The 24,113-nt window shown below is 42.5% G+C and overlaps 1 protein-coding gene across 2 annotated transcripts; it reads right to left on the reverse strand.

The window, feature by feature from the left end:
* Positions 1–1,113: 1,113 nt before the first annotated feature.
* On the reverse strand, positions 1,114–23,793 carry kntc1 (kinetochore associated 1). 2 transcript variants are annotated; one of them, XM_053419807.1, is made up of 62 exons: positions 23,440–23,761; positions 23,024–23,176; positions 22,806–22,926; positions 22,152–22,267; positions 21,869–21,947; positions 21,683–21,760; positions 21,560–21,594; positions 21,360–21,470; positions 21,031–21,124; positions 20,711–20,763; positions 20,486–20,598; positions 20,321–20,375; positions 20,121–20,219; positions 19,966–20,009; positions 19,802–19,864; positions 19,634–19,709; positions 19,283–19,408; positions 18,973–19,139; positions 18,661–18,772; positions 18,321–18,464; positions 18,174–18,230; positions 17,869–17,940; positions 17,624–17,743; positions 16,956–17,099; positions 16,765–16,860; positions 16,487–16,590; positions 16,261–16,363; positions 16,043–16,177; positions 15,809–15,928; positions 15,297–15,369; positions 14,917–14,984; positions 14,520–14,821; positions 14,189–14,361; positions 13,927–14,027; positions 13,449–13,593; positions 13,284–13,340; positions 13,029–13,192; positions 12,846–12,950; positions 12,616–12,744; positions 12,392–12,508; positions 12,142–12,251; positions 11,818–12,034; positions 11,436–11,525; positions 11,188–11,353; positions 10,550–10,608; positions 10,220–10,436; positions 10,064–10,137; positions 9,751–9,961; positions 9,403–9,515; positions 9,246–9,301; positions 8,310–8,388; positions 8,099–8,223; positions 7,867–8,002; positions 7,663–7,758; positions 7,486–7,542; positions 7,078–7,132; positions 6,820–6,883; positions 6,318–6,447; positions 2,740–2,829; positions 2,040–2,194; positions 1,437–1,539; positions 1,114–1,275 (listed from the first exon to the last, which is right to left on the reverse strand). In XM_053419807.1, exons 2-62 carry the CDS (start codon positions 23,162–23,164, stop codon positions 1,240–1,242), a joined length of 6,651 nt encoding a protein of 2,216 aa, XP_053275782.1. In that variant the 5' UTR covers positions 23,165–23,176; positions 23,440–23,761; the 3' UTR covers positions 1,114–1,239. The 2 variants fall into 2 exon arrangements, with proteins under 2 accessions (XP_053275782.1, XP_053275784.1); XM_053419809.1 differs by lacking the exon at positions 1,114–1,275 and having other exon boundaries at positions 1,300–1,539; positions 23,440–23,578; positions 23,728–23,793.
* Between the last annotated feature and the right edge of the window lie 320 nt (positions 23,794–24,113).

Genomic DNA, 24,113 nt, shown 5'->3' on the forward strand with positions numbered 1-24,113 from the left:
TATTGTCACCAAACTACACCTCAAACCCCCCCAAAGATCATAAGAGTGAATCAAAATTCACTCTTATGATCTCATATGAATTAAATACAATACTGTCATTACAAGAAAATTACACCATACTTATGAAAAGTCATTTAATTGTTATATAAATATAAGATATAAGGATTTTTGGGTTAAAGAAGATTGTATATTTATTGTTTTCCTCTTTGGTCAACGATTTGTTCCTCGATGCTGGAACGAGAAATAAAGATTTTTGTCCTCATCTTATTTTCCTGATTTTTTTTTCATGTGGTTTCAACATGTAAGCGTTTATACAGACTAAATTCACAGTAAGTAATCACACGATGTGAGATCCATAAAACAAACTCATATCTAACTTGAATCCTATTATTGTATTGCGTAATATTTTATAAGAGAAAAAAAAAACTTGAATGTCCAATAGAAACTAGAATGGGAGTCAGTGGAGCATATACCTTGACAAAGGCCAAACAATCCTAAATGTTTCTCTCACTCTTAAAATATGAAATAAAAAGGAATAATAATAATCTGCATTATACTGGAGAAACTCATCGATGTCAAGCCCATTATTAAGGCTTATTTTACCATCAAGATCCAAATGTTTTTTCTTGAAAGACTGATGAAAAAAGTCTCCCTTCTCACAATACTAAGGAAAGAGCCCAAAAAGCCTCTACCCCTTCGAATGGAACCGAAATGAAATGTGTTTAATTAGAAGGGGCCCACGCTCGTATCCCTCCAACGAGTTTGTTGCAAATCAGTTCAGTTCGGCTCGCACTGGTTTCATGAACTAGACGAGCCACAGACTGAGTTCAATGAACTTCTGATCTGAGTCAATGTGGTGAAATGGGAGACCCCTGCATGATGCAGGTGACCGATTTGCAGAAATGATACAACAGTCATGACAACAAAAAGCAAAATGTCAAAGACATATTTTCAATATCCTGCGGAATCCATGCTCCAAATAACCAAGCTTTTCAAAGTGATTGAAGGCTGTAGCCAGCAACAGTACTGAGTCCCTAATAAAGTGCTTATAAATATAAAACAGCCAGGAGCTACTGCTGCTTCTAAACTTGTTTCAAGAATCTCTACACACAGTTGTCGTTAATGAATTACATTTATTCAGATATTACATGAACAATTCAAAGATAAATGTTAAGTGCAAATATTGCATCTCTGTAAATGATAAATGTTACAATGTACAGCGGAAAGAATCGATCCAGCTCATCCTGAAACTCCATTCTGCATCTGGAGAAACTCCTGAAAACCAAAAGTAGACTCGCAGAATTATTTTTGTGTTTCACTAATCACTGATAATTACAGAGATGTGATAGTTGAATAAACGTGTTAATGCCACACATGAATAACAGTTTGATGTTCTGGTCGTGGTGTTTGTCCCAGGTGAAAATGGCTCCGGTTACCTTCATGTAGCTTGGCGACGGGGAGCCGTTTGTCAGCGTTTTCCCTCCCTGTTGCTCTCTGTGCTTCATGTACTCACAAACGAGCGAATCAGCATCATCCTGACTGAAGAGCAGATATAAAAAGAGTCTGACGTGCAGAACTCGCATCATACATTTGAAAAGGTCAAAAGCATAATGTTGGTTTTGTTCTTTCGAAGATCCTCAGACACCAGGTGTCAGTTTGCAGTTAAACTGGACTAGAGCACCAATAGGTTTCAAGCCCTGTAAAACCCCAAATAAACGGATTCCATGGCTGTACATAAAATCAAACCGAATATTTAAACATCAATGTAGCTCAGTTAGAACTCCCAGAACACAGATTGTACAGTTTTCCTGCCTCCAGGGGATAAACTGGATGTAGAAGTGACAAAATTCAGTTTGAAAAACTGTGTTTGGGCAATAGCGCACATGTCCAAACTTTGTACACTGTCTGAAAGTTGGAGCAGGAAGTAAAGAGCAACTGGAGACTAAATTAAAACTATGTCAGATATCAGAGATGTTAGTTGCTTCTCTGTGATATTTAGTGCCAAACGGAGAAAACATTTAAAAAAGCAAAAAACGTACCAGTTCTGGCTGATCAGGTGGTCTGCCAGGTCTTTCACCTGCTCTGGGTGGCCACTTAACACCATGAGCTGCTTCAGGTGCTTGAAGTGTTTGGTCTTCATCAGTTTCTGGTGCTGCCCATTTTGGATGATGAACGTTAAAACAGTTTCCCTGATCTGAGGAGACATAAAGACAATAGTGTCATGTGATGTAATCATGTAACAGCTGAATTGAAATAAAAAGAAATTGCAATAAAGCGAGCAACAATGCAGATACATTTCAGGGCACTGGATGCCTCGCATCATTTCAGAAACACAAGAACACACCCACTCACACAGACACACCTCTGCATGAAGTGTGGTTTTTATTTATACATTTCCAGAAACATAAGCAGTTTTTGGATGGAAGCAATATGGCCAACATCTTCCAAATCTTTACAGCCTTAGACCAGTCCGACTGGGTTTCCTGTTTAACACTTACACAGAAACATGTGAAGCTGCTATAGGTTATTACACAAAATACTGTGTGCGTACTCTGAAACGTACAAAGTTTTAAGGCCTTTTAATTGTAAAATTGAATTACAAACCTTAAAATAACATTTTCTCTGTAAAATATAGACTTTTATGGACTTTCAGTCACCCTGCTTGATATCAGTTGACATGTAGGTTCTTCTGTGGCAGAAAGAGTCTAGATCCATATGTTACCTTAATAAAGCTCAAACCTGTGAGGGGACTCCAGCCAGTTCACCAGTGTTCATAAGGTCCTCCACCTGCTCAAGGACGGTGACTGGGTTGCAGATGGAGAGAAAGCCCTGCAAGCAGCAAAAACACACAGGTGCTCATAGCGTGTGTTTACATTTAAAAGTTAATGTTCATCCAATCTGTTATTTCTAACATGTTGTACTGACATCCTCTCCTGGAACCGTCACCTTATCGTGGTGGAGAGGTTTGCGTGTCCCTGTGAACCTGAGGGCTGTGTTGTCTGGAGCCTTGTGCTCCTGGTAGGGTCTCTCATGGCAGAGTGGTCTCAGGTGAGGGGCCAGACTAAGAATGGTTCAAAAACCCTCAATGAATATCGATACAAGAGGAGATGGGACCCAGCCCGGAGGAAGCCCGGGGCCCCTGTCTGGAGCTAGGCCCAGACGGAGGGCTCGATGGCGAGCGCCTGGTGGCCGGGTTTGCCACGGAGCCCGGTCGGGCACAGCCCGAACAAACTACGTGGCACCCCCCCTCTCTTCATCTCATGGGCCCACCACCTGTGGGAAGACCCGTTGGGGTCGGGTGCGCAGCCACATGGGTGGCAGCGAAGGTCAGGGGTCTCGACGGACCAGACCCGGGCGGCAGAAGCTGGCTCTGGGGACGTGGAACGTCACCTCGCTGTGGGGAAAGGAACCGGAGCTTGTGAGGGAGGTGGAGCGCTACCAGTTAGATCTGGTGGGGCTTACCTCCACGCACAGTCTCGGTTCTGGTACCGTACTCCTGGATAAGGGTTGGACTCTATTCTTCTCCGGAGTTGCCAAGGGCGTGAGGCGCCGGGCGGGTGTGGGGATACTCATAAATCCCCGGCTGAGTGCCGCGGTGTTGGAGTTTACCCCGGTAGACGAGAGGGTCGCCTCCCTGCGCCTAAGGGTTGTAGGGGGGAAAACTCTGACTGTTGTTTGTGCGTATGCACCAAACAGCAGCTCAGAGTACTCGGCCTTCTTGGAGACCCTGAATGGAGTCCTGCATGGGGCTCCAGTAGGGGACTCCGTAGTTCTGCTGGGTGACTTCAACGCCCACGTGGGCAACGATGGAGATACCTGGAGAGGCGTGGTGGGGAGGAACGGCCTCCCTGATCTGAACCCGAGCGGTCGTTTGTTATTGGACTTCTGTGCTAGTCATGGATTATCCATAACAAACACCATGTTCGAACATAAGGGTGCTCATAAGTGTACCTGGTACCAGAGTACCCTAGGCCGAAGATCAATGATCGATTTTGTGATCGTGTCATCTGATCTGAGGCCGCATGTTTTGGACACTCGGGTAAAGAGAGGGGCGGAACTGTCAACCGACCACCATCTGGTTGTGAGTTGGATCAGGGAATGGGGGAAATTTCCGGATAGACCTGGTAAGCCCAAACGAGTAGTGCGGGTGAACTGGGAACGTCTGGAGGAGGCCCCCGTCCTAGGTATCTTCAACTCACACCTCCGGCGGAGTTTTTCTGGCATTCCTGTGGAGGTTGGGGACATTGAGCCGGAGTGGGCGGTGTTCAAAGCCTCCATTGCTGAAGCTGCGGCGGCTAGCTGTGGCCTCAGGGTCTTAGGTTCCTCAAGGGGCGGTAACCCTCGGACACCGTGGTGGACACCGGTGGTCAGGGAAGCCGTCCGATTGAAGAAGGAGGCCTTCCGGGATATGATATCCTGGAGGACTCCTGACTCGGTTGCAGGGTACCGACAGGCCCGAAGGGCTGCAGCTGCTGCCGTGTCGGAGGCTAAGCAGCGGGTGTGGGAGAAGTTCGGAGAGGTCATGGAGAAGGACTTTCGGTCGGCACCAAAGTGTTTCTGGAAGACTATCCGGCACCTCAGGAGGGGGAAACGGGGAACCATCCAAGCTGTGTACAGTAAGGATGGGACTCTGTTGACCTCAACTGAGGAGGTCGTCGGACGTTGGAAGGAACACTTTGAGGAACTCCTGAATCCGAATAACACGCCCTCTATGTTGGAGGCAGAGCTCGAGGTTGATGGTGTTTCGTCGTCAATTTCCCTGGTGGAGGTCACTGAGGTAGTCAAACATCTCCGCAGTGGCAAAGCCCCAGGGATTGATGAGATCCAGCCAGAAATGCTAAAGGCTCTGGGTGTTGAGGGGCTGTCATGGTTGACACGCCTATTCAACATCGCGTGGGAATCGGGTACAGTGCCAAAGGAGTGGCAAACCGAGGTGGTGGTTCCCCTGTTCAAAAAGGGGGACCAGAGAGTGTGTACCAATTATCGGGGTATCACACTTCTCAGCCTCCCTGGTAAAGTCTACTCCAAGGTGCTGGAAAGGAGGGTTCGGCCGATCGTCGAACCTCAGATTGAAGAGGAACAATGCGGTTTTCGCCCCGGACGTGGAACTACGGACCAGCTCTTCACTCTCGCAAGGATACTGGAGGGGGCCTGGGAGTATGCCCATCCGGTCCACTTGTGTTTTGTGGATCTGGAGAAGGCGTATGACCGGGTCCCCCGGGAGAAACTGTGGGAGGTGCTGCGGGAGTATGGGGTAAGGGGGTCTCTCCTCAGGGCCATCCAATCCCTGTACTCCCAAAGCGAGAGCTGTGTTCGGGTCCTCGGCAGCCAGTCAGTTTCATTCTCAGTGGGAGCTGGTCTCCGCCAGGGCTGCGCCTTGTCACCAATCCTGTTTGTGATATACATGGACAGGATATCGAGGCGTAGTCGTGGTGGGGAGGGGTTGCAGTTCGGTGGTCTGAGGATCTCGTCACTGCTTTTTGCGGATGATGTGGTCCTCATTGGATCATCGGCTTGTGACCTTCAGCACTCACTGGATCGGCTGGCGGCCGAGTGTGAAGCGGCTGGGATGAGGATCAGCACCGCTAAATCTGAGGCCATGACTCTTAGCAGGAAACCGATGGATTGCTTACTCCGGGTAGGAAATGAGTCCTTAGCCCAAGTGAAGGAGTTCAAGTACCTCGGGGTCTTGTTCGCGAGTGAGGGTACTATGGAGCGTGAGATTGGCCGGAGAATCGGAGCAGCGGGGGCGGTATTGCGTTCGCTTTACCGCACCGTTGTAACGAAAAGAGAGCTGAGCCGCAAGGCAAAGCTCTCGATCTACCGGTCGATCTTCGTTCCTATCCTCACCTATGGTCATGAGGGCTGGGTGATGACCGAAAGGACGAGATCGCGGGTACAAGCGGCCGAGATGAGTTTTCTCAGAAGGGTGGCTGGCGTCTCCCTTAGAGATAGGGTGAGAAGCTCAGTCATCCGTGAGGGACTCGGATTAGAGCCGCTGCTCCTTTACTTAGAAAGGAGTCAGCTGAGGTGGTTCGGGCATCTGGTAAGGATGCCCACTGGGCGCCTTCCTTGGGAGGTGTTTCAGGCACGTCCAGTGGGGAGGAGACCTCGGGGAAGACCCAGGACTAGGTGGAGAGATTATATCTCAACACTGGCCTGGGAACGCCTCGGGATCCCCCCGTCAGAGCTGGTCAATGTGGCCCGGGAAAGGGAAGTCTGGGGCCCCCTGCTTGAGCTGCTCCCCCCGCGACCCGACCCCGGATAAGCGGATGACGATGAGATGAGATGAGATGTACTGACATGGACGTACTCACCTGGATCTGCTGGGCCTTTTTATTGGCACAGGGGATGAGAAGGAGAGTTCCCAGGGCAAAGGCGGGCAGATTGAACTGTGCAAAGCGATTTGCAATTCCTATCAGGTCCAAATTCAACAGGAAGGGGCACCTTGGGAAGAAGGACGACAGCACAACTGGAGTAAACGTGAGGACAATATGACACATTATTCAGGACATCGCTGCCATGTTTGATAAATAAATAAAGGTCACTTCCAAATGTTTCATGCAGCCAGGTTTGATATAGTGGAATTTGTTAGCTCTGTTTAGGAAGTTACATTTCTCCCTGTCTGTTTGTTGATTTGTTTGTTTGTCAAGAGGATTACACAAAAATGACTGAATGGATTTCTAGGAGACGTGGTGGAAGGATGAGACATGGGTTGAGAAAGACCTAATAATTTTAGACAAGGATCCTGATCAGGCGGAAGATCCAGGATTTGTTAACATTGGGAGATATAACTAACAGAACATAACTAAATCTTACTTGAGGAGGAGAACAAAGGTCCTGTAGAGTGTTGCCTGTTGATCAGGACTCAGAGGAACAGAAGCTGTCACAAAAATAAAAGAGATAAGACATTGAGGAGCATTTCAGAGATTTACCGACCAGTGAAAACATTTACATTCTGAAAATTAAGTTATGTACTTTTATCAGAATGTTGTACGATTAAACATCAGTCAGTATCAAGACAAGTAAATCCATGTTGTTTGTCAATGAGGTGAATTTAAGTTATAAATCTAGTACCTGAGACAAAAGGTGCCAGTATCATACTCCTCCAGGTCCTGGAGAAACTAGTTATCTGGGGAGAGAATAAAATAATTCAATAAATACATCCAAGAAACGAAAAAACCTTTTTCATATTTCAGCAACAACGGTAGGAAACATTTCATAAAACGCTTGACTCAACAAATGTTCGAACAGGATATCCGGTGGTTTAGTGGTGAAGGAAACAGGTCGTTTGACAGAGGCCACAAAACCATAGTATATGAAAAGAACACATTCACTCTAAGCAGGCTTATATCTGAGCACTGCTTCTGGTGCAGGTTGTGTCAGTTATGTCTCTTGTGTTGTTTTGGCAATAAGTCATATATTAAAAATATAAATGTTACATTATGCATGATAATGAAACAACATATGAGTTTTAAACTTTACCTCCCACAGTGCAGGCACAGCTACAACTGCCTCTAGCACCCTTTGGAGATGGCTGATCTGAGGGGAGATAATAAATACGTGAAAGTTTTATTTCTCACCTAGAAACTACAGACAGAGATCACCAATGAGTGAGAATTGAGTTAGAGTTAATATAAATCGAGGCTCATGAGTTTGTACCAAGTTGAAGCTGAGCAGCTTCTGGAGCAGACTGTTCCACAGCTGTGGGTCATACACCTGATACTCCAAACACAGGTCTGCCACTAAACGCACCGCCTGAAACCAGGTGGCAGAAAAGGGTTTTAGGTTCTCTGCATACAGCCTGTGTGAAGCCTGTAACATTTCTAAAATATCGAATCTAAAAATGGAGAAAAGAGACAGTACCTGTGGTTCATGACTGTGATTCTTCCACAGCCCTTTCACTAAGCCCTCTTTGGGACTACTGAGGAAAGACTGCAACGTGTAGGGGATGTTTAATGCCTCCAATTGAGAGACAAAGATGTAGCACTTCAGGTAAAATCTGCGTGAGATATGAAATACAGAAGAATTGATGATTATAAACCTGATTTAACTTAACTTAAGTTCATACTGATTAATAGCTATCATGGCCTCGTACTGGATTTCGGTCCTAGGTATCTGTAGCCGAGCCTCCAGTGTATCCGCATCAACGAGGCGAACAAGACAAATCAGCGCTCGAGTCCGATGGCAGAAGGTCAAGCGAGGCCCAGCAGAGCTGAGGGGCTACAGGAGAAAATCCAAAATTAGATAGAAGCCACTTTCTCCAGATTCTTTAACCATTACCGACTCAATTGTGATGTATTCCTCACCCAGGTTTCAGCAGACAGGATAGGATTTAGAAGACGGACGGCTTCATCCACGGGGCAAGAACTCAGCATGTACACCACCCTGAGGACATGTTAAAAAGATAAATAAACTGAAGGGACACATTCTGGTCTTTTAACTCTTTGATCAGTCTCTGTGGTTGTCAAAAAAAACTGTCTATAACCTGAAGTACAATAAATTGAGAAGGCAAGTTTCATTCAACAAACAGGCAACTGAAAATGGGAGTTTTATGTTAAACTGTACATAAAAAGGTCCAAAGGAGTATTAGGGCCATAATGAAGAAAAAAAAATTCTGAGATAACAAGAATTAAGTCGTAACCCCCAAAAAATCTAAATATGAAATACATTTTTTAGGAAATAACCAGAAAGGACAACTTATGCTTTCTGGAGTTCCACTCCTTCTGGATCCAAAGTCTAACTAACCTCACTGTTTACTGAACTATAAAGCCTCTTTAAATATCTCACAGATTTAACCAACGATAACATCAAAGTCGACCACTAACAAACAGCTCCTCCTCCACCAAAGAGCCCATTTCCTGCAAGTCTGTGTGGTTTTTCGGCAGAATAGACTCTGGTAAAGTAGAATTTAACAAGAGGCTTCACATAATTTTTTTTAACACAGCGACAAGCTGATCTCCCTCTTCTGGAATGGCACGTGTCTTAAAATTAAAACGTTATCCTCGTAATATAATAACTGTACTGATTATTCCCCCTTTATGAGACCTTAATACTCTTGGCATAAAAAGATATTTAACTTAATTTCCAATTTCAATTTTGAATACATTCTTAGATCTCAGTGATAGATCAATAAAAACATTTAACAAATATTCACATATTAACACTTTTTTGATAAAAAAACAGTAATTCAAGAGGGTAATCCGATGCAAAGTGCTGCAAAAATAATAATGTGATTTCATTACCTCATTAAGTCTGGGTCTTCCTCAATGTTGCTGACACATTCATGATTACCAATATCCTTTATAAAGAAAACAATCGTCAAAAATGTACAAAATCTAAACAAAATGTTAGTAGTAGTGGATAAAAAGTTGTTAAAGGGATGAGCTAAGCCTGTCAAACCTTAGCAACAACAGGGCCTGTTTTGCAGATCCACTTTTCCAGCATCATGTTTCGGATTTTCAGGAGATCCACGTTGTTGACTGCAGCTAATTCTTTAACCACAGTGTGGATGTCTGAGACAGAGACGAAGGATCAAGTTTAAAAAAGATCCAACACTGTTGATGTCCTCTTCCAAGTCACAGCATACCAATTAATTTCATAATGAATTTTGAGGAAGTATGGTGCAGAGATGTTAAGTGGAAAACTATTTATAGCTGATTGCAAACATGGAATGCAAAAGAGCTCATAAGAGAATAAAGCTGATCACATTGTGGAACTTTACTAGCTTCTGAACTTAAGTGATCTCACCAGGATAAGTTTGACCTCCTGACTCTCTGTAGCGCAGATCCACGCTGCTGTGCTCATGCAGGGCCACTATGAGCCTGGCCGGCATCCCAGTCAGTTTCAGATGCTCTGGGCTGTTCAGCTGGTTGGCAATCAACGTATTCTCAGTGGCCGAACGCTGGAACTGCAGCTTTAGCTTGGAAAGAAAGGTCTCCCCTCGGGCCCGCGCTGACTCCTGCATGGGATCCAGGGGGAGCAGATTAAAACAAGCTAATGTACATGAATACATTTCCTAGATGGAGAGGGAATATTGTCCAGGTGAAAAACACATACTGACCTCAAGGTTTGGATCTTTCAGCCATGCATCCCCGAGACCCAAACAGAACCTGAGTGAATGAGCCTTCTCGTTGCCTATAGAGAGGAGAAAACAATTCAGTGCATATGTACAAACATACTGAGCTGTGTAGCGTAGTGGCTGATCTGGAGGTTAGACCTGGTGGCAGTTCCTGGGTGATTTTGTGGGCGGTGGCAGCTGCCCACTCTGGGCTCTGGATGCAGTGGATGTACTTCATCATGGTCTTGGCCACCTTGAAGGTCTCCTTCTTGTAGCCTTGATTTTGACCTTTTTTCTTCTGCTCTAAGAGTAGGGGCTTCATCTTCTTCTCAAACACATGGTTCGCTGCCGACATGTATAACTTGTCAATGCTCACCTGGAAAGAGACAGGAAGGTATGAATAAACTCCAAAACAGTCATAACCTAATAAACAATAATCTTAAAATGTTGTGATTTTTAAAGGCTACATGTTAGTGGAGTGGGCTGTACCTTCATCAGTTTGCTAATCAGAAGAAGAGTGGGGAAGGTCTCCTCACTGAGCTCAGGACCTTAACAGAAAAGTGGTTTAGTTTCCTCAGGCTTACGACATCTCAATAACTAAAAATATCAATAAATGTATATATTAACAATAAAAATAAACATCTTGTCACCAGAGGCTTGACAAAGAAGAGAAATGTTTTCATAATCTGTCTATCACCCGCTTGAGGAACACAACTGCGGACTGATTTACCGGTGGTTAAATAAATTAGAACGTAAGGAAGTCAATCTGACTTGATGCCAAGAGGTAACCAGAACAAATCTAAAAACATCAATAGATTACTCATCATGAGAGGAATTTGTGATTGTCAGCAATAATATTTGAGAATAAAAATAAGACTAAAATTACAGCCGTGTGATCGGATGCCTCTGCCACTAAGTGCAGTTTCAGTCGACATACATTGTATTTCAAGACTCATGAGGTCACTGTGACCATTGACCTTTAACCATCAAAATCGAATCAGTTCATCTTTGAGTCCAAGTGAACTTTTGAACCAAATATGAAGAAATTCTCTCAAGGCCTTCATGAAATATTGTTTTCACAACAATGGGACAGACAGAAGGACGGACGACTTCATTTTCTGACTCACAGATGATCTTCCAGTAATGTTTGGTCTGCATCAGCAGGTGAAAGGGCAGTCTGCTGTTGGAAAGGTGGTTTGGCAGGAGGCTGTTTTCCAGGAGATATGCGTTCTCCATGTCTGAAGGAGGGGCGACCCGCTTGTAGGATGTCAGGTGCTGAAGGAGGGCCACGGCCTGGGCAATTAAAGATTTGTTTACAACTCTGTGGAATAATGACAACAATGAACTCCTTAATGTAAAAACTTTTTTTTTTTACCTGACTTATAGAAAAGCTGGTGACATTGTCATCTGCAGCCTGTATGATCTTCAGCACTACTTCAATCCTCTCATAGTTGTAAGGGCTGAGCTGTAAGAGAAAGGCATTTTGTGAATAACCATATTATGGTTATATATAATTTCGAAAGAACAGAATTTGATATTACAACAGTTACAGTCTTGTGTTGCATCAATTTGCCATTGTGGATAATTGTATTTCTATATCTTAAAGAATGACTATTAAATTGTTTTATGTTTTTCTTGAATCAGCCTCTAGGCGAAAAAATGTCTCTTTAAAAAAATCAATAACTCGCAGCCCTCGCATCAATGAGAAGCTACTCTGAATATTCTTCTTCTAATTCCAACCTCTTCAATGCTCAAACCTTGAAAAGGGCAGCACAGAGACTTTCAGTCAGCTTGCTGGTGCTGTGTAACATCGGGATTATCTGCAGGACTCGCTCCAGGACGTCTGCAGGACACAGAGGCTGCACCTCCACCTGTCCTGCACTTGGGTCAGCAGCACCTTCCTCGTCCTCTTGGAGCAGCAGTAAGGTGGTGATGTACTGGTTGATGACACTGTCGCGGTCCAAACCAAAAGTTCTGCAATATACGCAAGAGACTTTTAGCGCAGTCTGGACCCAAAAATACATTTTATATTCAGCTTTGCAATAAACTGAAAATATGACAATGCAGAGTGAGCTGCCTACCTGCAGTACTGGAGAATAATGTCCGGAGTAATTCTCCTGTTCCTCACCAGGACAGGGATCAGACTACTCTTCATCTCAGGCTGCTGACGGAACACTGGCTGGATGGAAATCTGCAGCAGAGTAAGGGTACACATGTTGATATCAAGACATTAAGGAGGGGCAGCCCCTTGGGAAATACAACATATACTGACAGTAATTGTATAGAAACGTTAATTCTGATCAGACTGCCCTTGGCAAAAAGTTGTATTACGTCAAATTTTCCAAGCTTGATGCCCCAGTCGGCATCAGTGATGACAGAAAGAAACTTCTCTTGTTCCTCTGGCTCATTGTACAAGCAGCAGAGATTGGCTCCGATTCTCGCCACGGCCTGAAATAGTCAAGACAGAGCCGCTGATTAGATTTGCGGAGTATAACAAGGATGAAAAACTGCACATACACATGCACATAAAGAAGAACAGTGAGCACATTGCCTACCAATATTTTGTCGTAGTTTTGCCAGGTGTTGTCAATAACCTTCCACAGTGTTTTGAAGACTTCTGCTTTGGAGAGAAGCGTACAGAGTCCAATGGCAAGATCACAATCGACCACTCTCCAGTTGAACACCTGCGGCATATAGAAAATACAGATTTAGTTATTTAAAAATGCACAAACATTCTGTGAATATGCTTCTACTCTCATGACACTGGAAAAGAAGTTCAACAGACCTTGTTCAACAGAGCCACAGCCACAACATTTAGAGAGGATGTGGTTGACTTTTGGAGATCATTCAGGCATATATTGTACTTCTTAAGCTCTTGGGTATCATAAAGCTGAAAAACAAACAAGGATGTTATAAGGGTATAATAGCACTAGCATTCAAAGCACCACCGGACGTGTTGCAGTCATACCTGCATGCTTAGCTTTATGTCCATAATATTGGAGGTGACGTGCTGCAGGCAGCTGCCATACGAGTTGACCAGCACTCTGAGAGCCAGCTCCAGCTGACTGCACTCCTGCAACATCTGTAACATGTTGGCTAGAGGACCCAGGAGTGGCCGCAGGTAGTTTGAACCTACATGTGGGACCAGACAAGACGCAAGGGAAACATTCAAAACTAAAACTTTAGGAAGAAAGAAATTGGAAGAATCTATTTGAATGCCTACCATCTTCAAATGAGCAGTGGGAAAGACAGGAACAGTCCAGTGGGTGAAGTTTGGCATCTACAAGAAGGGGAAGCAACGGATTAAACCAGCCAGCTGTAGAGTGCCTAAGGTGATGATATCCTAACAAGGACTTTAAATAAATTATACATTTAAGCATCTTCCTACCCCAAGATATCGGCAGCAGGCAGTTGGTAATTTCATACTGGACAGGGAGCACCGACACTGGGTCCAGAACAATGCAGTCTTCGTTAAAAACGTCTTGGAAACTCCATTGAGAATTTTGATCTTTTTCTGCCTCCAAGGTCAAATCCTGTGATATGACACAGTTAAAATACAAAGTCAGCTAATTTGTGACAGAGAACCATTTTTTGACTGAACTAATATGACATCATTTTTTTGCTCGTTTCTTTTTGGACAAATATTTAACTTTTAAGACATGTATATTATATTGCAATTCTAACTGTGAATGCAGAAACTAACTCTTGAAATTCTGTCTTAATCCACCATGTAACTAACCTCGTTCATGAGCAATTAAAAATAAGTAAAACATTATGGTTGATTTAAAGAAAATAAATATAACCAGACTGAAATAAAGTAAAAGCAAAGTAACGTGTTATTCTTTGGGAATAGATAAGATACTGACCTTTGCTATAAAGCCATAGTTGTCTGATAACTGACACTGGTGATAGACATCCATGGCTATCCGTGTGCACTTGCAAAGCTCAAGACAGTCCAGCAGCAAATCTGGAAGAGTGATAATATTTATGTATTTTGAAACTGAAGCAGTTTTCACTGCACGTGATTAAACCAACACCTTCAAAACCTGAACACCAACAGGTGGTGAAAGCTGCAACACGCACGCAGCCGCACGCACAACGAGAACATTGTTGTTATGTGTTCTTTACCTGGGTGGCACACTGTGATGGCCTGACCGGCCAGATCATGGATGATTGCTGGCAAGTCTGTGTTATCAGGAAGCACCATGGGCACATCTGCCTCAAGCATCTGACATAACGTCTTGGCAGCAGTGAACAAAACTTTCCCTGTGCTGGTGTTACAGTGGTGTTCATACAGCTCACTGTAGACACAACATAAAAGATAAAAACATGAGATTCTCCAAATACCTTGAACCACTTTAAATATTATATACAGAAAACATGGGTGGAAAGATTACTAGCCCTAAGCTTTTCCCACCGCCACATTCATACTGATGGCGCAGCATCCACATGTTCAAACCTGAGGATCTTGAGGGCCTTGTCCACCTTGCCCACTCTCAACGCTCGCAGGGACAAGTCAGACCAGAGCTCCTGTTCCGTGCGCTGCAGCTGTCTTCCTAGACGACGTAATCCAGCTTCTGTGGATATTGTCTTGGTTTTGCCATCTGGATCGTTAGCCACAACCGGAGTTGTCCTAGATTTCCCCTTAGATAAACAGCGACCACGTGTGTTTTCATAGGCTGTGATGTGATGGTCCTGGATTTGTTTTCTGATGTTTGGATCTTCATAGTTAGATGGCGTGAAGAAAACATCAAAGTCCTCCTGATGGTAAGTAGACAAAAAGGCTGCAGGTTAAAACACAAAACGAAAGAACAGATAGAATAACATTTTTAAAACATTGCGTGACAGCGGGTCACCTGAAGGTCGCCGATCGCCTTGAACATGATGAGGTTGTTCTCACACTCCATGCTTTTCAGAGCATCATCTGCAGAGGACATGAATCGGGTGTTCAGATCTACTTTTCTAAGATTTCTTTCCATAATTTAAGACAATCATTGGTGTTTTTAAATCATTACAGATGACAGAAATACAAAAGGTGCTTTAAATAGCTATGATGTCTTACTGCTCTGGATAGCAAAAAAACAAAAACATTCCTAAAGCATCAATATCAGTTAACTGAATTACTAGGTATAATGAATGTATAGGTTGTAATGTTTAGGTTTCTAAGTGCTCGGCACTGTGCTCCCTGTGTCCCCCTGCTGTTCATGTTGTAGAATTGAGTTGAGTGAAGACTTACGCTTTTGGATGATGTGCAGGTATTTCTGAGCCTCCACCATCACCTGAGCTATGACCATCTTATGCTTCTTGTGCTGTTAAGGTAAGGCCAAGAGACAGTTCAGACATATAAACTGCCAGAATGAACATTACGGTCACCATAATGCTGTTCTACATTTTATGTTCACATCTTGAGGTGATAATTTCAAGTGTGATCTACTTCCAGGCATATTTGCGCTGTGTATGTGAACATGTGATCACATGGGTTTTGTTTTATTAGATACACAGGAAAAATCCTGGTAAGTCAGATCAGATATCTGTCAGCCATAGCAGAGATGCCACATTGAAGTAACATTTGCTTATGAGCAAGAACAACCTTGACCCTTTAGTTTTATAAAGCAGCTTAAAAAATAACCGAGTATGAACTGAACTGTCTTTAATTTAGTCTACTTGAACAAATCTGAGCCTTGGATACATGTACTTAAAATGTAATTGAACTTTTATTTCAGACACAAACCATGTCCCTCCCCTCACCTCGTCAGATATGTGGGCTTTGTCCTCCAGCTGCAGTCTGGCCCAGCACGTTAGACGCTCAACCACAGTTTCTGCCTCTGCAGACCTCAGCCTCTTCAGGACCGTGATACATTCCTCCGTCTGCAAATAGAAACAAAAATTATAATAAAAAGTCCTACTGACATGATAAGAATTAAAATAAAGATACACAATATACAATTTGGTGATTTCATTTGTCCAGACTGATCAGCATACCTTGCCTTGACCAATCAGCTGGATGAGAAACAAATAATTTATCTGCGAGGTTGGAAGTTTGTAAGCCTCCGCAAGTGTCAGGGAGTCTTCTAAAGACATCGGCAAGTCTTGCTTCAGGATGTATCTAATCAGTGTCTGAGGAAGATATAGAGGAGTCAGAAAATGTATAGTCAGGTATAACATAAGGTATCATAGTTAATAAATTAGATCAAACGTACCAAAACTTGAGTATTGTTAGAGAGGTTGAAGTTACGGATCCCGTAGCCACGGAGAAGTTTCCTTATCTCCATCAGACGGTAGCTCTCCTTTAGAAGCTCTTGTCTGGACAGTAAATGAGACAGAGGAAGATCATATAAATGTATGTACGTATATAACATTTATAAAAAAATGATGGTTCATTTGTCACATTAAAACTATTTCAAGATGAGAAGAAAACAAACATACTTTGGTCCATCCATTTCAAGGTACTGCTGAACCAGTTTTTCCACCACGTTACTCCAGGGTACGACAGCTTTCTGCATGATCTCCAGCACAGCATCCACCGTCAGCTGACAGGAAATACAATATTGTGAGATTTGGAACTTAAACGTTTCTCTCCATCTTATTTCTGGCTTTTCTGTTGCTGTTGAGGCAGGTTTGGTTTTCAACTCAAATACCTGCCCTCATGAACCTTGAGCATGTTGTGAACTGTGTTGTAAGTGAAGTGTTGTTGGGAAACCTACATCAGTATCTGTCATGCAGCCAAGTACAGCCACTGCTTTGGCTTCCCACTCTGTGAAAAGGGTTGTGGTCTGAGAACTGCAGCGCTCCAGCAGATCCTAGTGAAGATGAGATTGAGAGGAGAAAAAAAGGCATCATCGCACACTAGGAAAATAAAAAGTGGAATCCCCGTTAGGCTGTGGCGGAGGTTTACCTGGATGTACTGCAGAAGTAGCTCATCAAAAGGAATGTCATGCTCTTCAGCATAGGGCAGGATGCTGTTTTCCACTGTGGCAGCGATCAGCTCTGGAGCCAGCACTTTGTCCAGCATGAAGAACGCGACACTCCGTTCACTTCCCTGTGAAATTCACAGAAGAAGAAAATGAGTTGTAGGTAGGAACAACACACTTTTTATATGTGAAAACTGAACATTTTGCAATATGATGTGATTCATGGCAACAAGCTTGCAATGTCTTTAATTGTTTTTTTGCCATTATGAAATAGCATGGTAAAGACCCATGATACAATATTATACCTCTAATCAGATGTTAGGGCTGTCACTTTCTTCAAAAATCAAGTTTTACTGAATTTTACATGACATTAAAATGATAGTGAGCTCCCTCTGCTGGATTATAAGGCAAACTACTTTAAATGGTCTGATGTAGATTTACAGTTTGAATTTAAACTTTTCCCCACACAATTGATTGAATGTTGGAATTTCTAATAAAAGTGAAAGCCCCATCAGATGTCTACTAAAATGTTGAGACCCAGATTATTTACTGACTCGGTTTTCATTGCTATTTTATCCACTTTTGTAAGTTTTGCTAAACATTTAATTGAAGTGCAGGTGTAATAAGATTACATCTCTAATGAAAGACACACCTTCTCAAAGACCGAAAGGGAAAGCCTGCAGCTGTATTTACGGTGAAGGTCCAGCAGCTGACGGAGGTTTGACACCATGGACTTGAGATTCTCGATCTCCTCTGCACCGTAATTATCATCCTGATAAAAAAAATGGAAAAAATTGAGTCTTGCTTATTCAGTTACATATATGCTCACAGTGAGATCATAATTGAGAGAGTACAAACTGTCATTCAAAGCACATACAGGAAACTGGGCCGACTTACAGATTTCATACACGTCCATAAAGAGGGCAGTCCAAGCACTGCCAAGTCGAAACCGTTCTGTGGCCAAGCTCCCTGGAAAAAAGTTACATTCATCAGTGTTGTTTTGACTAAGGTGACTGACTCAAAGCTTTTGTGTTTTACACAATTCATCGAAAAAAATACAGTCTAGAAAGATGATTTGAACAACTGATAAACAGAACGTTACCTTGCTTCACTAATTATTATTATCTATGTTTTTAGCTTGCATTGCTATTCTTGCATCTTCCAAATCAAAGTGGATAACCTCTGCTGCTTTTTCATTTTACCTTTTCTGTCAGCTCCAGATTCCTTGCCCTCTGCTCTAGCCATCTTGCCAGGATTCTCTATGATAAAGACAATTAATGTTATTTCTGAAAACATAGGAGCACATGGTGAAGACATAAGTACTTTATGCTTGAAGGGACATATCGTACTTGTCCTGTTGGGAGAACTCTCCTCACAAAGGGAACAACAACTGTCCTAAACCATGGACAGAGATCTTGGGACGTCACGTCCTCTGGGATGGCACTGAGCACAGCTTCAAGCTGGGCCTCATCAAACTCCAATCCAACCTCACCCTTTCACAAAACACAACAGTAAACAACATCACAACTGACACAAGACGACAATGTTTCCGACAAAAAAATGTCTTTGTTTGTTTGGCCATTTTTATTGATGTCGGGATTTAATTTAAGCATCATCATTATTGTTGTAGTTTATATACACAACAATGATAATGGGGAACTTTGATCAGTCCTTTTAATGATTTATTACCTCATATCTGAGCCAAAGGAGCTGAGCACCCTTCATGTCTCCTTCTCTTAAGTGCGTCAGAATGTCTCCTAAAGTATCAGTGCTGTTCAGAAACTCGATCCAGGCAATGCCACTATGGAAGAGAGAGAAACATACGGAGGTCACCAATGATTGTGCATTAATGGACAAACTGCAATACAGACATTTTCACTGTGTAACATATAATAATTGGACCGCTTTCATAGTGATTTTTCAGTCTTATCCGCCCCTCAAAGAGGTTGTTTTCCCCCATTCACAGCCGCCCAAGGACAAACTCTTGGCCACCGAACCTACTTGAAATTGTCCAGGCTGTAGAGGCTACAGAACGTTGCCAGTCTGGCCAAGGCCTCTTGGATCTGTAAAGACGAGTATCGTGTGGCAGCATGGTTCAGCATCTTCTCTGCTGTGTCAAAGGTTGGCCATGGCGCCTTGAGGCAGTATTCCACCACATACTGCTCATCCTAGGCAGCGCAAAACATAACCTCTATTTAGAAGCAGGTTGATATTTGGTACTAATAACAAGTTCTGTATAATCAATACACTGGAACAGGAAACTGAGAGTAGATCAAATACTGAGACAGCTCAAATGCGTTGTTACACTCACTGTGATCTTCATCAGGTTGGTTTTGGCCTCGTCCACAAGTTCAGACCACACATTTTGTCCATATCCACCCACAGATGCAGAGGCCAGCTGCTCCAGCACAAAGTCGAGCTTCACCTTATAAACAAGCTGAACAAAAACAGGACTGTTAGCTGTGTGTAGCCCAGGTAAGGCTTGGAAAATATCACCCACTGCACCTCTATTCTACAGTAAAAATACTACTTGCAAAGTATTTCTACTTGAAAATCCCACTTCTTTGGAGATATAGTAAAAACATATATTACCCTAATGAACACTAAGGGCAAAAAGCCCCAATCATATGACTGTCACACTTTACAAGACAGACCAACAAACCTCTAAATCCAGCTCAAATGTGATGGCAAACTTCTCCGCCTCTTCAAACATGTGTTTGTGAAGAAGTCTGCTTAGTCTGGGAATAATAGAAAAGCCAAGAAAATTAGATTACATCGGTAGCTACTGAAGCAATGTATGTGTATGTGTCTATGTAGTAAAATTAGATACCTGTTTTCAGGCAACGCCTCTGTGAAGCATCTGACAACAACAGAAGATATATTCTCTCCTTCGCTATTTAAACAAGAAAAACAGAACATTGATGATTTTAAATCATTTACCTTAACATTTGAGTTGTGGCTTAACTTCATACGATCATGCAAAACATTTCCTACCTCTCTTGGTTCTGACAAATCCCCTCAACTAAATAAATTGTGTCCTGAAATCAGAGGACAAAGCAATTTATTTTAATTAACAGCAATTTGAACAAAAAGAAATAGCACAAGGAAAATCCAAACATATCATAATTCAATTATGTTTTTTCATCTACCATGTTTATCTTTGTCTGGACAAGACAAGAGACTGAGGAAACATCCAGAGAGTAGCAAATCGTCATGGAGGGCAGAAATCGAATTTGGAGCGAGTTGATCTAAAAAAGAATTAAACCAGCAGATCAAGTTTAGAGTAATATATAAGACAATATTTAAATATTCATTAAACTTTCTTGAAAAGGAGGAGTTGTACTGATACCTGACTGCTGTCTTGCTTTGTCAGTGCGATCATCTTCATGCTGCCCTTGTCTTGGCTGTTACACAAATGTAGTGATTTACTTCTTTGAGAGTTAAAGGGTTAAAAGGAGGCAATGCCCTCTGTATTATCAACAGCAACAGTATGTGATTAAACACCAATACATACGCCACCATAGAAGCAGAGCCACACTCAGTGGTGAGTTCAAAGTCGTGAATGACGAGATCAGGCCAACAGTGAATCATGACGAGGAAATGCAGGTCCCAAAGACTCAGGACGTCCTGAAACCAAAGAACAACATAAGGACATCTATATGTAAACTTCAAGTACATTATGATTGAATAACATCTACTGGTATATCAAACGATAAGATGGAGTCACCACTGAACTCACCTCAGTGTCAAGAACATACAAGAGATTTTCCACCACCACCATTTTTCTCACGCCTTTAAAAACATAAAGAGAACATTGTTATATCACAACTCTGGCCTTAAACATTTTTATTTGCTGTAAAACAGTTTCTTTCTCTTTCTATGTATTACTTCTTTATTTAACCTAACACTTGAAACTTGAGTACACATGTACAAAAAGCTGATTCCACACAATCATCATTTGTTGTTTCAAGAAGAAAAATGTTAATAATATATTAAAATAAATATTCAGCGCCATGGACCATAAAAAATGTGTAGCCATGAATATTTACTGAAGGTTACCTGGAATTAAGTTACTGTTGACGGATTGAGCAAGAGTCATCTTGGCCTGATGAGGGTCCATCTTCCAGTGAGTCACAACATGTTCTTTCTCCCCCTTTGAAGATAATAATGTTACTGCTTAATGTAAGGTGTAAATACCGTTCCTAGACAGGTTTTATACAAAGGTGAGCACTGCCACAGACTTATAAATATTTGTATTATCATGGTTCATAAGAAGAAGACTTTGTTATATTTGTTCCTTTAAGAATGTTTTCATTGGAATGAAACCAACATATAGGAACCAAAATGTAATGTAAATTGTATTGTAAATAAATTATAAAATCACTGACCCCAATCAGTAAGTGGATTTCATTGCCCACATTATACATCACTGCAGTACTGCAGCCCTCATCATGGTAATCCTCAGTGGAGCAGAAGTCTAGCTTGATGAGAGACTGAAGCTGCATAAAGGGAACAAGTTGTTATTTATGTGCTGTTCAAAAACAAATGTTATTCACTATTATATTGAAAGAAGACTTTCAAAACTTACCTCTTTCAAAACTCCCAAGTCCTTTTTTTCAATGGCTAGGTTGGCAAAAGAAAAATACATTTTGAATAGGTCAGAAATGGCTCCAAGAAAACTGTAGGCCGACTGTACCTAACATTTTGATACCTTTCTCGATCTTTTCCAAAGCAAGGTTTGTGATGTGGAAAAACCCATCCTTAATGAGAAGGAAAACATGGTATGTCCCTGCCAACCAGAAAAACACAGTTCAAAAATCCAATACTATAAAACAACTAGAGAATGAATTCCAAATTCCTTCATGAGATTCTTCTCACAACCATTCATAAAATTCACCTAAGGATGCTTTGTCCTCTTCTATGATGAGATAGCGAAATGTGTTCTTATCTCCACTTGATGGATTCTCTACCAAAGCCTACAAACACAACACATTCACAAAAAGGACAACACACAAGTATAAAATAACCTTAGAAAAAGACAGTTATCAGGGCTGTTACTGCTGACTATTATACTATTAAGTGTTGAAGGTGATTTCAGTTAGAATGGGGATATAACAATATAAGGTCAGACACAGTGTACTCTTAGTGGGACTTATAGATATTTAAAAAAACATGCATACCCTGGTGAAAAGGATTCTCTTTTGGGGAACATAGATCAAATGAAGATTTCCATTTCTTTCACAGACCACCAGAAACTGTCCATCCAGACACGCATCAATAGCGTCCACATCAGTTTCTGAAAAATAAATCTTGGTTATTAATCAACAGTAATTACTGTGAGATGTCTAACTGCTGGAAAGACATGTGGAAGTCTGGCATGTGACTGAACCTTAGAATCCTCAATAACAATATGATAAAGGTTTAATATCAATACATTACTTGCAACCAAAGTTAGCTGACACAAACTAGTTCAACTGGACCCCCTTTTCATAGGATTTGGGGTTTGGGACGTTTTCTTTCAGGAAGTGTATGAAATTCAGGACATTCATGCATTCACTCAGAGTTTTACGTATGGATGAAATTGTAATGATGAAAAATGATTTCCCCTTTTGCCGGGGACCCCTCGGTATTTCTCCAGAGCCTTCCCCTATGAGAGCCCATGGCTGTCACTGTCATCTGAGAAGTAACTAAAGCTGTCCGAAATAAGTAATGGAGTAAAATTCCTTCTGAGTTGCAGTGGAGTAGAGGGAGAAAGCTGTATAAATTGTCAACACTTATGGTAAACAGTGTGAACATGCAGAAGGGGGTGTGAGCATGAAATCAACGATACAGACCAAAGTGAAGCAGCAGCAGGATGGTCTGATAACTCTGGTCAAACAGGATGACTGTCTTGTCAGCAACAACGATGCTCCAGTTCGAACCACTGGAGGAGGAGAGGCAGGGATCCGTGAGCACCTGCGAGAGAGAGCATGTCCACCATCGATCGGTGCTTTACGAGGATCGGCTTTACTAGTGCAGTACAGTTCGTGTTGAAGTGGTTACGAGACGTTACCTCGTCGGCAGTGGAGATCTTGACCAGTGTGTCCACCTGATACAAGCCGCTGCCACCCTCCTCCCGGGACACGCTGCCCAGACACCGCAACGTGTTCGTGTCCTCGCTGGTCAGAAGCTCCACGTCGGTCCACGTCGCCATTCTGAGCTTCACCTGACGTGGAAGAAAACGGAGCCGGTTCTTATTCCGCTGTTAAAATACTCGGGTGTGACTTGGAGTGCTACATTGACAGGGCTAGCTAAGTTAGCATCTGATGTGACAGTAGCGTTCGAGCGTCGACTCAATGTTGTGATAACGCCAATGCTAGCGGTTGAGACGAAAAGTACAAACCTACAGCATTGAAGAAAGACTGTTGGTACCTGCGGGTAACCGTTCATATGCGGGTTAATGTTTAGGAGCAGTTTGCAGTGACTCACCGTGAACACGCAGATAAATAAGACAGAAACACAATCCTCATAATTCGGATGTAGTCGCTTTGTAATTTGGCGGGTTGTTGTGGGTCCACGGAAGTAGTTTTCCCTCAGCGTTGCCTTCCAGCTGCAGCATCGTCGAAGGCTTCGAAGACGGGTGCTTCGTTTTCACAAGGACAGACCGAAGTAAAGCCCACGTTAAGCATACTTTATTAGTATCGATCTCTGATTTGATTACGTTATATATTATTGATTCGAACCGTTTGGTGGCGCATGGTTTATAAATAATCTTACCTGACAAGCAAAAATACGGGTATAGTCTTTGCGTTCCACACAGAGGGGACGGGCTGTTTCAGAAATTTCTCGTTGGGTTGCCAGGTCGGACAACTTTCCGCCTGTTGCACTTTTCTATGTGTTTTGAACGGTCACTGTTCTTTCCTTCACCAACAATTTATTATTAGTTTTCTCTACTGAACCAACTTCAGAAAGAAATACCAGCGTTGTTCAATAATCCATTTGATCAAACTCGCAAAACTCAAATGGTACAAATGTAACACCGTATTATGTGTAGGTATTATTTAACTTAATATGAACATACAGATTTTATTGAAATAGAATAATCTGCGTTTATTTATGATTAAGTATTTCCCCTGCTTCTTGTTTGCTCCCCTCCTTCTAAG

This window comes from Pleuronectes platessa, chromosome 4 (assembly GCF_947347685.1).
Source record: "Pleuronectes platessa chromosome 4, fPlePla1.1, whole genome shotgun sequence".
Taxonomy (NCBI): Eukaryota; Metazoa; Chordata; class Actinopteri; order Pleuronectiformes; family Pleuronectidae; genus Pleuronectes; species Pleuronectes platessa.

Bases quoted from the DNA above. Each gene is read 5' to 3' on its own strand.
- kntc1 (XM_053419809.1), bottom strand. From the start codon at position 23,164: ATGGCGACGTGGACCGACGTGGAGCTTCTGACCAGCGAGGACACGAAC. The intron at 21,471-21,559 runs GTAAGTTTTGAA...CCCTTTATGCAG, and splicing joins ACTTGGGAGTTTTGAAAGAG to CTTCAGTCTCTCATCAAGCT. The intron at 20,220-20,320 runs GTATCAGTACAA...ATTCTTTTTTAG, and splicing joins CAAAGCAAGACAGCAGTCAG to ATCAACTCGCTCCAAATTCG.